The 14,647-nt window shown below is 61.7% G+C and overlaps 3 protein-coding genes across 4 annotated transcripts in view; 1 reads left to right on the top strand and 2 right to left on the bottom strand.

The window, feature by feature from the left end:
* The window catches only part of SCAI (suppressor of cancer cell invasion), a gene marked incomplete at its 5' end in the record, with an annotated part of 36,323 nt that extends 35,431 nt beyond the window's left edge, over window positions 1-892 (bottom strand). Inside the window, 3 exon segments of the mRNA XM_042831073.1 lie at window positions 164-208; window positions 734-790; window positions 792-892. Coding sequence (XP_042687007.1) covers window positions 164-208; window positions 734-790; window positions 792-892 — 203 coding nt within the window.
* RPL35 (ribosomal protein L35) lies at window positions 832-2,244 on the top strand. Its single transcript, XM_042830578.1, has 4 exons — window positions 832-933; window positions 1,135-1,271; window positions 1,477-1,558; window positions 2,024-2,244. Exons 1-4 carry the CDS (start codon window positions 931-933, stop codon window positions 2,171-2,173), a joined length of 372 nt encoding a protein of 123 aa, XP_042686512.1. The 5' UTR covers window positions 832-930; the 3' UTR covers window positions 2,174-2,244.
* Window positions 2,245-8,229: 5,985 nt separating this feature from the next.
* On the bottom strand, window positions 8,230-14,241 carry OLFML2A (olfactomedin like 2A). Of its 2 annotated transcripts, XM_042831010.1 has the most exons (8): window positions 14,164-14,241; window positions 11,019-11,279; window positions 10,832-10,939; window positions 10,482-10,667; window positions 10,143-10,389; window positions 9,836-10,054; window positions 9,568-9,753; window positions 8,230-9,452 (listed from the first exon to the last, which is right to left on the bottom strand). In XM_042831010.1, the coding sequence occupies exons 1-8, from the start codon at window positions 14,227-14,229 to the stop codon at window positions 8,851-8,853; spliced, it is 1,875 nt and encodes a 624-aa protein (XP_042686944.1). In that variant the 5' UTR covers window positions 14,230-14,241; the 3' UTR covers window positions 8,230-8,850. The 2 variants fall into 2 exon arrangements, with proteins under 2 accessions (XP_042686944.1, XP_042686943.1); XM_042831009.1 differs by lacking the exon at window positions 14,164-14,241 and having other exon boundaries at window positions 11,019-13,582.
* Between the last annotated feature and the right edge of the window lie 406 nt (window positions 14,242-14,647).

Below are 14,647 nucleotides of genomic sequence, written 5' to 3'. Positions count from 1 at the left end.
GCCGGTGTGGCACCGGTGCCGCGGCTCTCCCCTGCCAGACGCACAGCCCGCTGCCCCCACCCCTCCGCGGCGCCCCAAAGGGAGGTGATGGAGATGATGGAGGTGACGGAGGTGATGGAGATGATGATGGAGATGCCCGCGGCCCCGCCGCCCGCCGCCTCACCTGGGCTTCCGCTTTCGGCGGGGCTCCTCCGCCGGGCCGGCAGTTCTGCGGGGACGACACAGCGGTGAGGGGCGCGCCGCCGCCGGGCCTGCTCCGCTCCGCGCCGCCCGTTCCTGCCCGCCCCGCCCCGACCGCGCCGCTCCGCCCCCCGCACCTGGAGGCCGGGCCGCAGCGGGGCAGGCGCTGCCGGACCGCTCCTCTCACCATCCGCGCCGCCCCGGGCGAGGCCACCGGCGCCACGGCCACCGAGGCTCGGGCTGCGCGGAGCGCGGCCGCCGCCTCGCGCCGGTCCCGGCCGGCCTCGCCCCGCCCCCGCTCCTTCCCGTTGGGCGAACGGCCGGGCCGGCGGCCGCGCGGTCCTCCGATTGGCGGAACGGGCCGTCGCTCCGCGCGGCCCTTCCCTCCCCGCGGTACCGCCCGTTCGGCGGGAGGCGGCCGGCGCGCGGCAGCGCCACCCTGCGGTGAGGCCGGGGAGGCGCGCAGACATCCGGGCCGCTCCACATCCCGCCCCGCATCCCGCCGCGCGCCCCGCCCTCACGTCCCCGCCGCTCCCGGGGGCGACCGCCGCACCTCGGTCGGAGCCGCAAAGGCGGCTCCGCGCTGACGGCGACCGCGCCGGCACCGAAGCGCCGCCGCCCCGCCTTCTCCGGCCGCGTCCCCGAGGGGGTGTGGCGGCGCGCCGCCCCTCCTCCTCCCCCCGCCTATTCGCGGGCTCCGCCGGCACAGCCCCTTCCCTTTTCCGCCCGGACCGCGCCGGAGCCGCCATCATGGTGAGTGCCGCGGCCCTGTCCGCTGCCATCCGCCGCCATCCGCGGGCCCTTGGCCGCCCCCATCCGCCCCCGCCGCGGCACCGGGCTCGGGACCGCCGCTATTGCGGGGTGGGGGGGGACGGGTCAGGGCGGGCGGCGGCGCGGGGCCGTGGGGCGGGGGAAGGCTCGGGATGGGGCTGACGGGCTGCCCGCCGCCCGCAGGCCAAGATCAAGGCCCGAGACCTGCGGGGGAAGAAGAAAGAGGAGCTGCTGAAGCAGCTGGACGACCTCAAGGTGGAGCTGTCACAGCTGCGGGTGGCCAAGGTGACGGGCGGAGCCGCCTCCAAGCTGTCCAAAATGTGAGTGCGGGAGCGGACCGGGGGGGGGGGAGGGGGAGCGGGGCCGGGGCCGGGGCTGCTGTTGCTGCTGTTGCTGTTGCTGCGCCAGGCGGCGGAAGCGGCGCGATGCAGACTGGCTGTCACGTGGGCGCGCTGCTGCTGGGCGCTCCGGTTTGAAATGTCCGCCAGCCGCCCCTCTGAGCTGATCTGTTGTCATCCTTCGCAGCCGCGTGGTGCGTAAGTCCATTGCCCGAGTCCTGACCGTGATCAATCAGACTCAGAAGGAGAACCTGCGGAAGTTCTACAAAGTAAGTCTGCCCTTCTGCTGTAGTGGTCGCTGTTGTCTGGTCACAGTGGGGGCCTGCAGCGGCCTTCCTGTGAGGCACGGCCTGCTTCTGGAAGGAGCGGTTCCTGCAGTGCAGATACTATTAACTAAGTGTTGGTTATGCTGCAAGCGACTGAGGGATTCTTTCTCTCAAGGCTTTTTGGTTACTTTCCAAATGTTACTTGTTAAGAATTTGGATTGTTTGGAAAGGAGAGAAATAATGTTTCAAGAGGCAAGGTTCAACCTTACAACCAATTTCTCTGAGTCAAAGTTAATACAGCTGGTACAGAAGTTGGTATCAGCTCATGTTTTGCAGCAGATAGCTCCAATTAAAAGAAACTTGAGGTGCTGCTGTGAGTCTATGTGCAGCTTGGCTCTCTGTGTGCTCATGCTTCTGATCCCTGCATTGCCATCTCTTGACCTCAACTCTCATATGTTTTGAAAACAGGGCAAAAAGTATAAGCCTCTCGATCTGCGGCCAAAGAAGACTCGTGCCATGCGGCGCAGGTTAAATAAACATGAAGAAAATCTGAAGACCAAAAAACAGCAGCGAAAAGAACGTTTGTACCCTGTCCGAAAATATGCCATCAAGGCATAAGAGTGCAGCGTACCAGAAGTTCCTAATTGCATTGGCTGAGTATGTGTCATTAAATAGAACTTTGTTTGGAAGGTGTCAGTGGTGGTCTCTTGAATAGCAGTGAGATACAGATGTCATCAGTTTCGTGGAGAGAAACAGGATTCGCAGTGCCTCTCTGAGCTTTTACTGTTAATGAATCTACTAACACATTTTGCAGCTTAAGATTATTTTTTCTTTGTGAAGAGTGAACAAATGGATACAGATCTGTGGTTCAACTTAAAGTGTAAGGCAAAAAAATTTAATTTGAGGTTCATTTAAAATCGGAACTGCACAGTTTACAGTCAGCTGGGATTCATTGCTTAAGAAGCTCTAGAAAAAACATTTTTGTCTTGTGCCAGAAATTATGTGTTGTGGAGGTGAGCTGCTTTGCTGAGGGGTCCTAGTGGACTTCCTTGAAACTGAAGATTTCCCTGGTCATCTGGAAAGCTATGGTGTCACTTGCGCTGCAGCCTCTTCCAGCCGCTTTTTTTAACCTAGTATCTCCAGGGAGTAGAGCAGATACACGTGGCCCTCTGGTCTTGGAGAAAAGGAGACCTGGGAACTGCAGCATTGTAGCTGAAATCTTGTCTTTGCATTATTACCTAGAGGATCCAATCTGCTCTACGGAGTCTGATTAGGGGCATGCTAAAGGATGACGCATTTCTTTGGAGTTCAGCACATAAACACAGATTTCTGAGGTTGAGCAGTATGCTGTTCTGTGCTGCTGTCATTAACAGTATCACAGGCGTTGGATAGCAGATCCCAAGCCTCTCGCACATAAACCAAAAGGTCTGTTGTAAGATGTCCACGATAAGTTGTAGCAGTACTTTCCTTCCAGATGGTGCAGGGCTGCAGAGGGATTGCAGCAGGTGCCTGCAGGCGGATGCTGTGCTCACCCAGAGTTAATAGTATAAAGATGACCCATTTCTAATAGCATGCAGGGCATTTCTTTTGAATGAGAATTGTCCTGTCAGGCCATTGCTAGCATGCGAGATGGGAAAGGAGGAAATTTGGTTACAGTTGAAGAGTTAGGATGGCATGAAAGTTTCTGACCAAGCGTGTGCATTTGGAGGCTGATTGCAGTGAAACAAAATACAGCAGCCAGGGCAGAGAAAGCTGGTTCAACCAGAATATTGTTACCTTGAGAGTTTGTAGGCACTCCCCATCTCAGGGTTCCAAACTTTAACCTGTGAAGCACAGAACTGGTTAAGTGGATTTTCTGTCCCCTGCTGGAGTCTTTTGGAGCCCAGCATTCTGATTTTGCAGGCCTTTTTTGGTTCTGATGTAATGAAGAGTTGCCCAGTGCTGTGATGCAGCAGCGATGGCTTGTGTTAGTGAAGTTGATGTATTCAAATGGAATTCTGTACTCATCAGGGAGTCCTTCCAAAAGATTGGATCCAGATTCTGTTCAGGGAAAAGATCTTAATTCTGCCCGCTGAACTCAGCATACATATGAAGGATTTTTAAACCTCAAATAAATTGTAACCAGAGGTCTAATTATGTGTGGTAAAGTGAGTTTCCCATATATTGAGCTCTTAGGAGGGATAGCTTTGCAATGATGCTAAAATTGGCTGTGATCACTTTGTTCAGAGCTCAGTGTGGACCTGATATGAACATGTATGTTTGGCACTAAAGGAGACCCAGCCTGGCAAGCTGTGGGCTCAAGCCCTGCAGGGGTCCAGGCTGCTGAAGCACACTTTAAGATGGAGTATTGTGTGTGGAAGCTTGGGCTCCGTGAGGCTGACACATTGCCTAAACAGAGATGGGGTTACAAGGTAGGTTGCTTCCCATTTCTGAATACCCTGCAGTGGCCAGCAGCAGCCCGTTAGGAGAAACAGGAGCTTTTGACCAGTGCCAGGAGCCCGATGCCTGAACAGGGAAGGAAAGGCTGCTCCTGCGTCCTGGCAATTGGGCAGGCTGTGCTCAGGTGAGTTTGGGCTTTTCTGGAGAGGCGTTCTGAGCCCCAGCACTGCTAGGGGCAGCACTAAGCCTGATGGCTCTTGGCAGCATTCCTGTCACGGAGGAGCAGACACGGGAGACGTTGCCCTGATGGCCCACAAGTCCTGTCCTGAGCACTGGGGTGTAAATTCCAGACTGATGTATGATCCCAGGAGCTGACTGCCTGTTGAGAGGAGCACGAGCTGTGCTGTGATTTGAAAGAAGACAGGGAGAAGCTGAATGCAGAGCTGGAGGCAGCATCAGAGTACGCTTCATGTGTCGTGGCTGCTGCTGTCTGCCCCCAGCCAGGGATGTGACAGCAGCACTGCTTAGGGAGGATCTTTATAGAAGATCCAACGGGCTGTCACTAACACGCCATTTATTAGTCAGTAATGGGGAGAAAAAAGAAAAACAGAAAGAAACTTAATTACCAGGCACTGAATATCCCAGGGGAAGTCACAGGTTGGGATAGCACTGCTGTGCTCAGAGAAGACAACTTGCAGAGACAAAATTAACAGCAGCTTGAAGCTACCATCACTGAACGTCTGAGATGGCAGTGCAGTGTGCTGCTGTTTGTGTGTCTGCAGTTCCACGAGGTGCAGTTATGAGCAGTAACTCTCGTTCCTTCACTTCCCTGAGCACAGTGCTTCTGCTAAGGGTTCAGGTAGGGAAAGCATTTGTTGCTGCCGTCAGAACAAGAAGGATGTGCGCCCCCGGCCTTCGTGCGGAGCTTTGCAGGGCCGCCAGCAGTTCGTGCTCGTTCCCCCTTACCTGAGAGTCCTAGAGGACGGCTGTGTTGTCCCAGCTCTCTGACGGCAGCTGTTTGCCGTCGGGTCTGGGGCGCACGCACTCCTGCAGGGTCCTGTGAGGGCAGGCGGTGCGGCCCCGGTTGCGGTGCGCAGCTCGTGCCTGGACACGCGGGTCGGAGGCCGCTGCTGCCCCGCACCGCTCAGAGCGAAAAGTAGCTGCGCTGCGCGGCGGTGCGGTCTCGCGAAGCGCCGGGCAGAAGCGGCCGTCGGGGCAGAACCTGCGGTCGTTCGCGGGTCCCGCGGGGAAGGAAAAGGAGGCTGGCGTCGGCGGGGGATCCGCCGGGGTGGGGTTCCCTCTTTCCGGAGTGGAAGCTCTTCCGGCGGGGGCGAGGAGCGGGGCACGCGCCCACCTCCCGCCGTTCCTCTGCAGCCGCGCACCGGCCTCGCGACGAAGCGGCCGCCGCGCCGTGCCGGCTCTGACCGCGGGGCGGCACCCGCGGGGCTCGGGCGGAGCGTCCTTCCCGAGCGGCCAGAGCCGGCTGCCGCCCACGGGATCGCGTGGCCCCGCACCGAGCGAGCGGACGGCGGGCCCTCGGGGGACGGGGTGGGCGAAGCGGGAGCGGAGCTGCGGGCCGTGCCGGCCGTGCCGGAAGGCCCGAGGGCCGTGGGTGCGGTGGGAAACCTTCCCCGTGCCGCTGCAGAGGCTGAGCCCAGGCCCTCACGTAGCGGGGACGGTGCGGACAGAAGGGTCAGGGAGGGCAATAAAAATAGACCGCTACAGCTGGCTCCATCTTCAAAGCACGTTTGCAATGTGGGCACAGCACCAGAACACGCTCTCATCTGCTGCCTGAAGCACATTGCTCATTCCCCAGATCAGCAGCCCTGGCCAGATGTAAGAAGCAAGGGAAGGGCTGGTTCCCTCTGTCGAATTCTCCAGGTGCTGTGGATCCCATTGGCATGGCACTGTGGCCTCACAGTTCTCAGTGATGCCCAGAGGGGGGTTGTGTATGGCAGGTGGCCATGGAAGTGTGCTCTTTCCCCTACAGGAGGAGAAGCAGCCTTCCTCGTATGGCCTGGGGCTGGCACGGCTGGTGGAGCAGGAAATGGCAGCTGTGGACATGGAGCTCTGGAGTTGGAATGAGAGCTGAGGTGCTTGGCACAGGGCTGGTCCCCTCTAGGGGTTCCGGTGTGCCTGGAACTGCAGATCCAGGCAGGCACTGACCTTCCATCAGCCACAGTAAGGCTGCCTCCAGCTGGGATAGCACCTGGAGCAGGGCCCATGCTGAGCATGGCACCTGCACCACATCCTGCACACAGCCCAGACGGTAACTGAGAAGGAAGCAGAGAAAGTTGAGGAGAACCGGGGCTTATTTGGTTCACTACCCATCCTGCCAGTCCTCTCAGGATCAGTTTGTGCCCTGCTGACCAGAGGGTGTTTGTGGAGCAAAGGATGCCGTTCATGCAGCCACCCCCAACTCGGCTCCATCCACCCTTCCCTGGGTGCTGCATCACCGTGGCCTCGGGCCCTGCAGTCCTGCCGTGTTCCCATCTCAAGCTACATTTGCTGCTCGCTGCCACGCGGAGGGATTTTAATCTCTTAATCACGTTATGAGCAGAGGTGGTGCTGGGCTCGCACAGGAGGAATGTCTGGAAGTCAGCTGCGTCTGGCACGGCAGGAGCCCATCCTGTCCCAGCCACGTGTCCTCACCACAGCCTGCCTGGTGACATCTGTCCCACTTGGCCCTGCCTGGCCAGCAGCACGAGGACAAGTGGCACTGTGCAGACCAGAGGCAGGCAGGGCTGCATCTGGCCCAGCTCTGTGGCGGCACCCAGGGAGGTTTCAGGCATCACTGAGCTGCGTGTTCCAGCCCTGAAAAGGAGCTGAGAGGCGGCTCCGTGGCTGCAGCTGTGGGGGAGCGCATGGCACACAATAGCAGAGAAAGGCATCAGGGTGACTTTCAGTTGAGAAGAAGACGGAGCGGTGGGGGGCCGGGGAAGCCCGAAGAACACATCATAATAACTCCTCGGGGAGACAAAGGCCCTTTGTTTTTGCTCACTGCTGGTGCTGTGTCAAGCAGGAGTGGAGCAGGCAGCAGGGATGCTTTGCAACGCCCACACAGAGCAAAGCCTCGGGATGGGGCGGTCGGTGGCGAGCTGCAGATCCACGGGACCGGGCTGTGGTGCCCAGGTGGGGCAGGGAGCCACTGGGGAAAGACTGCTCTCAGGAAACGTCCGTCACTCGGGCGCAGAGTTCCTTGTTGTCTGGTGCTAATGGCAGCCCGGGAATGCTCTCAGAGGGGCGCTTCGCAGGAGGCCTCGAGGCTGCAATTAGCCAGCACTGCCCTCCAGCCACGCGGTCCTCATTAACCTCACCCTGGGAGCTCCCCCCTCCCCACCCCTTCGGGCCCCACGCTCCCTCCTCTCGCCTGGCTCTGGGCAGCGGGACGGAGGTGCCGGTGGCACCGCACACAGGTGCCGTGCGGATGCCCGCGGTGTGGGAGCGCTGTGGCCGGGGACACGGTGCGGCCGTGCTTCATTTTTGCTGTTTTTTCTCCCAGCGGGAATGGAGAGATGCCTCTAACCCCAACCCATCGCTGGATTGGTGCAGCAAGAGAGCACAGAGCAGAACGGCAGCCCCCGCGGAAGAACAACAAAGCCCTGGAATTAGAGATGTGCTGGGAGTTTACTTTACTGCAAAAAAATGTCAGAAATCTGTATTGTTTGGACAGGGATTTGCTGGGGATCGTTAGATAAAAGCCTGGCAGGGACCCAGCCAGGGGGAAAACAGTCAGGCGGCTCCTTTCCCGCGGCGGGGACTGGCGGCTGAGCAGGGGATGCGCCGCACCGCGCTGCGCTGCCTGGCGGTGGCTGTTGGGCTTCGGGCAGGAGCAGGGCCGGGCAGGACGTCCTGCGGCCCCGGGACGGAGCCGGGTTGCCTTGCGAGGTGCCATCCTGGGCTGTTCCCAGCAGGAAGCTTCAGCCGTGCCCTGGACGAGTGCTCTGCCCCAGGGCTGCTCTCGCCCCTTTGCCACCCGGGGCCCCCTGGCAGCGTCTCACTTGCCAGATTTTGCAGTGGGTCGGGGCAGCTGCGGCCGCATGTGCCCACGCTCAGCTGTTCTCCTCTCTGTTCAAGTTGTAGTGAGAGCAGATTTCCTGGCACCATCCCAGCTCCCAGATGTTCCTCCTCAGGCTGCAGCTCCGACCTGGAAACAGCAAATTCCTCTTTTTTTCCTCAGGACAAGCCAGGCTGTGCTCCTGGCTATCAGCGCCTGCGGGATGCGGCCATGGCACAGCTGCCGGGTGCCAGCCCAGCCTGACTTTGGAAGGAACAACACGGTCAGACGACGTGGCTATTTATCTGTTACTTTTTAATACTGTTCACTTCTAAATTGACAGAAACCAAGCCAAGCAATGCCCTACTGGGGAGGAGCACAAAGGCTGCAGCTCCCTGTCTACGTGCCCATCCCAGCCTGGCGTTGGGTGCTGGGTTCAGGCAGGGCAGAGCGTCACACCAATGCTGCTGTGCCAGCGCACAGCTCCTGTGAATGCGTTTAAATAACAAGCTAACGGGCTGCAAAAGCAAAGGCATCTTAATTGCGTATTCTAAAATAGCAATCAGTGGCTGTTCCTCCCAGCGAGGCAGCACCCAAGTTGCACCCGCCCTGCAGGACGTGGTCCCAGGTGGGCCAAGAGCACCCAGAGCTGCAGCAGGAGCGGGGCCAGGCTGGGTGCAGCCACTCGGTGCTGGGGTGGGCGCCTGGTGTGGGGACCCACAGGGCTCTGCTCCTCGCCCTGCCCCAGGGCTTCCAGAGCCGCCGGAGGTGGGATGTGGCCCAGCAGCCACCACGTCGTGGGGGTGTCCCCTCACCCCGGCGCTCTCCCAGCCCGGCCCCAGTGTGCTGCGCACTGTGGGGCTTCTGGGTGGAGAGGGCTCTTGGGGAGCTGGGCTGTCCCCGCGGCCCTGGCCAGCACTCAGACCACAAAGTGCAGCCGGTATGTCATCTGGTGGCCGTTGTCCCAGGCGTAGAGCACCTTCTCCTTGGGGTTGTAGTCAACCTGCGTGGTGAAGGCGTACTCGTTGAGGAAGGGCAGCCGCAGCTCTGCCTCGGTGTCTGTGTGTGTGTCGAAAGCATAGGAGATCTGCCCCTCCTTCTGGCTGGAGGTGTCCACGGCATACAGGATGCCACAGATGATGAAGCAGTTCCCGTAGGCGTTGCGCTTCAGCCCCGTCCTCCAGGTGGTCTCCCTGCGTACTGACAGGTCCCCGGGGTCCAGGCGGCTCAGCACGATCACCTCCTGCTGCGTGTAGTCGTCGTCCGCCGAAGGGTAGATGACCCAGAGCCCGCTCTCATCCACTGCAAAGTCGATGTCTGAGTGCCCCCTCCACTTCCAGGGTGTCGTGTCCTCGTACACCACGTCGTGCAGCAGGGCCCATCCCGCCACATAGCGCTCCTTCAGGTCGTACTTGATGATGTTCTTGGTGAAGGCGCGGTTGTAGTAGAAGGCGCCGCGGTACACCACGTGTCCAGTGCCGATCCAGTTGTAAGGCAGCTTGTAGAGGTTGCTCCAGCGGCCTGGGAGGGGTGGGAGGCATTCAGAGCTCCTGGTGACCACAGCCCAGGCACGGAGCTGTGTCCCGTGCCAGGGTCACAGAGAGCCTGGAGGCCCTGCGCCACTACCGGCCCTCACCCTGCTTGAAGTTCTCCAGGCTCCTGAACTCCACCAGGCTGTTGCCATAGTAGTAGTTGGTGACATAGATGCGGTCATCCTTGGCCGCCGGGTCCTTCATCCAGGCCCCCTCATTGCGCCCGTAGCTGTGGTGCTCCGTGGGGGGATCCACTGAGCGGATGGTGCCTTCGCACTCCACCTCCTTCACTGCAGAGGGAGGAGGAGGGGAGGAAGGCTCAGTGCTGCCAGAGACAGTTTGGAGCCGCCTGCACCACCCACCTTCACCCACCTCTGTTGGGCACTTCAGGGCCCCCGGTGCTGACAGCTCCATCCCCGTGCGCGGTGCCAGGGTGGCTGTGGGCAGTGGTGTGCGGGGCCAGGGCAGTGCTGGGTGCAGCTGTGGTGTGGGGCACTGGGGGCTCTGCACGTGTGCCGGGCTGAGCCGGGGTGTCCGCGAGGCCCCGCTCCTGCTGCCGCTCGGGCACGGCCACTGCCCTGGCAGGGCTCTCTGTGCGGACATGCGGTGGGGTCAGCACTGGCCGTGGGGACCCATGGGATGGTGCCCGCAGCCTCACAACCCCAGCCTGAGCACTCACCACGGCTGCTGGCCGCCCTCTGCACCTCTTCCACCTGCCCAGCCTTGTAGTAGGTGATGCCCCGCACCACGGTCTGCTGCTGCGCAGGCAGCTTGGCCTTGGCCGTGGGCTGCGGGCCCCCTCTCTTGGCATTTTCCTTCTTAGGCTTCTCAGGCTTTAGTGGTTTCTCCTTGGGTGTGCGGACAGGCAGTGCCTTGCGGACAGCAGGGAACCGCGCCGCCTCCTTCCCACGGCTGCCTGCTGTGTCCTGGGGGAACCCAGTCAGAGCCCTCCTGCCCCTTCCCACGATGGAGCTGTGGGCACTGCTGCAAGCCTGCAGCATGGTGGGGCTGGGGGTACCTGTGCTTTGCTATCGGGAGCGGCAGCAGCGTCCTTCTGCAGCAGCTGGTAGCCCAGGTTGGAGATCTCCTTCTTGATGCTGATCATGATGTCAGAGTAGTTCTCATAACGCTTCATCTGGTCGGCGAGGTGCAGGACGCTCTCCTTCATGATGTTGTTGTCCCGGCTCAGGTTGGTCTTGATGGTCTGGCAGAGAAACAGAGAGGGAGAAGAGAGGAAGAGGAGAGTAGGTGTGGAGCCACAGAGGAGCCCGCAGCATCCCCTGAGGACCCGAGCAGCCAGGTGACACCTGGCCACAGTTTGTGGTGCTGCTGGGCTGGGTGCAGGCACACAGTGGGGAAGGTGCTTACCTCCTCCAGCGTGTTCATCTGGGCCACCACCTTACTGATGTAGGAGTGCACCTTCATCAGGTCCATGCTGTAGAGCGTTCCCTCCAGCAGGTCCACCATAGACTGCAGCTGCGGGGGGAGAGCCAGGCTGGGGTGGGGAGCACAGGGCCCCAACCTATGGCTGTGGTGCTGTGGGGCCGGGAGCTACCTTGAAGAGCTCGGGTGCCTGCTTCTTCAGCTTCTCCATCTTCCATTCGTTCTCACAGGGGTTGAGTGAGGAGGGCGGCGCAGTGCAGGAGCACTTGCAGTCAACCCCTGAGCTCACCGTCTCCACAGTGTAGAAGTCCTCCACACGTGCGCTGCCATCCCTGACGCGGCTGCAGGCGTCCTTGCTGAGCGGGCGCAGGATGCACTTGCAGCGGCAGTCAGAGCCCTCCGAGGTCATCCGCACCTGGTCCTCGCCCAGCGCCTGGGGGGATGCAATGGGGGGGATCCCGTTGCCACCGCTGGGCCCCTTCCACTGCATGTCCCTCCCCAGAGGCTCCTGGCCACAGAGCACGACCCCAACCCAGGCTGCTCCGTCCCTGTCCCCCACCAGAGTGACAGTGACAAAGCCCAGAGCTCCTTGCCCACGCAGCAGGATGCCACGTGCCCAGGCACACGGTGTCCACTCCTGCTGCCATCTCCCAGCTGCTGGCCAGCCCCAGGCAGGCAGCTCTGCCCTCAAGTGCGGCAGCATGGCCGGGGGAGCCATGGAGCTCACACTCCACACAGGGCCGATTGTTCAGCCGAGCTGCAGCCGCCCTGGGGTGAGCTCGGCTCTGCAGATGGGCTCCCCCACAGCCCACTGCGCATCAAGGGCTCCCTTGTTCCCACACAAGGCCCTGATGCACGCTAGCGAGCCCAGGGTGCTGTCGGCTGCCTTTTCCAGATAAGGAGCTGCTCTCTCTCCAGCCGTGTTTGGGAACAATGCTCCCAGCACGCGGGCTCAGTGATGCTGTGCGTCACCCAGTGCAGAGATGGCTGCACTGCGGCTTCAGCATGGGGAAAACCACTTGCTCCTGTCCTGCACTGCTCACCACGTGCTGTGAGCAGGGCTGTGAGCAGGGCTGGAAGATGCAGCACAGCAGCTGCAGCCGAGATTTCTCCACCCTGGGCCAGCACCACAGCAGAATGACGCCAGTGGAGCAGAGAGGGCTGCCTGTTCTCTCACACCCATCCACTGAAAAAAAAACTTTGTCCAAGCTGGTTTTGGCTGAGACACTGGCTTGGAAAAAGTGGTCTGTGTGTGCTATAGGCTGTGTTGCAGGCTGCCTGAAGGGCACGCACTTCCCTGGGGGTCAGAAGGAACTCCTCTATCGGACCAGTCCTCGGAACACTGTGAGTTGGTAGGGCAGTGGCAGGGCCAATGCTCCATGGACACAGCTCCGGTGGGGAAATTGGGCAGTGCCTGCAGTCATGAGCACACCGATCACTGCCACTGCCACTCATGTCTGTGTTCTAGTGAGTCCCTCTGTGAGGGAATGCAGAGCTCAGTGCTGCTCTGGGGCTCAGGAAAGAGCAAACCCCGGGTGGTGGATTTCCGTTGGGACTCGGGCTGGGCCAGGTGGTAACCTAGCTGGGTTGGACAAGGTCTGCCCTTAGCTCAGCCCACCCCTGCAGCCCGTGGGCAGGAGCAGGTCCTGGTGCTGTGAGGGGAAGGCAGTGTCGGGACCTCTGGGAGTGTGAGGACCCTGCGGCCATGGGATCAGTGTGACTCACTCTGGGAACACCCGGTGGCAGGGCTGGGACATGGCTTTAACTCTTGTTGTCCCATCCTCCACACCCCAGGACTGCAGTGTGGCGTGGGAAAGGGCAGTGCTGCAGCATTTCTGCCAGCACTGTGCCTTCCTGACTCAGTGGTGGCTGAGAACAGTGACCAGCACTGCTCCTTCGGCCCCCCACGAGCTGGAGGCTCTCCTTCCTGAGGTTGCAGCGAAGCCCCTCTGTTTTGCATTTCTTTTCATAGGGAAACGAAGGATTCGGCAGCTGGGAGGAAACCATTGGCCTGCTGGCAGTGCTGCAAAAGGAACAGGATCTCGTCAACCTCTGCAGGGCGCCGCGGGCAGGGAGAGATGTGGGCAGGGAGCGGATCCTCTTAGCAAACACTGCAGCTCCAAGCCCCGCTGACCTCCCCATGGCCGTGTCAGCACTTGTGCAAACACGAGGGAGGGCTGCGAGCATCTCCCTCCATCTCTGCATGGGCTAAGCCAGCAGCACAGCCCTCCCCGACAGGGAACCCCGTTGCTGGCTCAGCCCATGCAGAAATCCACATGCACAGCAGCATCCCAAAACCATGAGAGCAGCAGCCCCAGCCCTCGCAGTCGTGCACCTTCCAGCCGGTGGCAGCTTCCCGTGGGAGCAGAGCAGGCCGTGCCATTTCCCTCCCATTGCTTCTTGGCAGCGCTGCTCTGGGGAGGAACGGAGCTCAGCGTCATGCTTAGGTGGGGCGTGCACAGTGCCGGAGCGCTGCTGTGCGTTGTTTGCGCTGCGCATGGAGTTGAGCAAACCGAGGTGGGAAGCGGCATTAGCTCCTACAGCCAGCCAACAAGGGAGCTCCTTTGCACGGGCGGTAACATTAATCCCCGTTCTGCCCTCTCAACGGCTTCCTTAAACAGGAACCATATGTTCTATTTATACATGAAAGGTTATAAACAAGGAAGTCTTAAAACACGGTCCTCTCACTGCGGAGGTCGGTGTCAGGAGCATCAGCGGGGACTGTACTCGGCGTCCCTCCCTGCTCAGTGCGGGCGCTGCTGCCGAGGCCGGCGGACACCCAGCGGCTCCGTGGGGCGGCCGCAGGCCCGCTTTCCCGTGCCGTGTCCGTGCCGCGAGCCGCGGAACTTTCCCAGCGCTGTTTGCGTTTCTGGGACCTACGCAAAAGCGCTCCCACGAGCGCTGAATTTGTGCCATTTGGTGAAAGAGGGACCTTCGCCAATGAGCACAGGGCAGCGTTCGCCACGATGCGATTTCTGCCGGGGGGTTTGCGCGGTGAGGGGCACCGCGGAGGAACCCCGTCGCTCTCCGCCCTCGGGCGCTCGGCACAACGCGGCCCGCCCCGACGCGCGGAGCCGGGCGGGAGGCGGCTGCGGGACGCGCCGGCGTGCGGGGCTCAGAGCCCCGAACTCCGCGTCGGGAGCCGCCCCGTACGGCGCAACCGGTGCCGCACCGCAGGAACCCGCGCCGTCCGTCTCCCGAGCCGCGCGCGGGGCGCTTCTTCCAGGGCTACACTCGCGGCACCAATCCCCGCCCGACGGCTTCCTGGGCTCCGCCCGTGCCGCGCACCTGAGCCCCGCGTTCCGGCCGCTCCTTACCGTGACGGCGCCGCGCGCCGCGGCCAACGCCGGCAGCAGCAGCGCCGGGAGCAGCAGCGCCCGCATGGCGAGAGCGGCGCCGAGCGCCCGCACCGAGCGCCCGCTCCGCCCGGCCCGTGCGGGGAGGAGCAGCCCCGCCCCGGCCCCGCGGCGGCACCGGCCCTGAGCTTCTCCTCGTCCCGCCCCGGCGGAGTGCCCGGTGCCCGCCCTGGGGCAGGACGGCCTCGTGCTGCCCGTGGCTGCTTTCGCCGTGCGGTGCCCCGTTGCCCCGCGCCGCTGCCCGGCAGCCCAGCCCAGCCCAGCCCAGCCCCGCCTCGCCTCGCCCCCCCCACGGAGCGGAGTCCCCGCACCGCGCTGCCTCGAGCCCGGCCGCCCCCTAGCGCCGCACGGCCCCGCGTGGGACGGGGCGGGGCGCAGGGGCGGGGCCAAAGCACTGCGGGGCGGGGCGGCCGAAGGCGGAGCCTCTCTCCCCGCGGGAATATCC

Source organism: Centrocercus urophasianus, unplaced genomic scaffold (genome assembly GCF_019232065.1).
Source record: "Centrocercus urophasianus isolate 14NV4802_14NV808 unplaced genomic scaffold, USGS_Curo_1.0 seq_34, whole genome shotgun sequence".
Taxonomy (NCBI): Eukaryota; Metazoa; Chordata; class Aves; order Galliformes; family Phasianidae; genus Centrocercus; species Centrocercus urophasianus.
The sequence above is the reverse complement of the archived record's forward strand: the minus strand, read 5'-3'. Positions and strand labels throughout refer to the sequence as shown.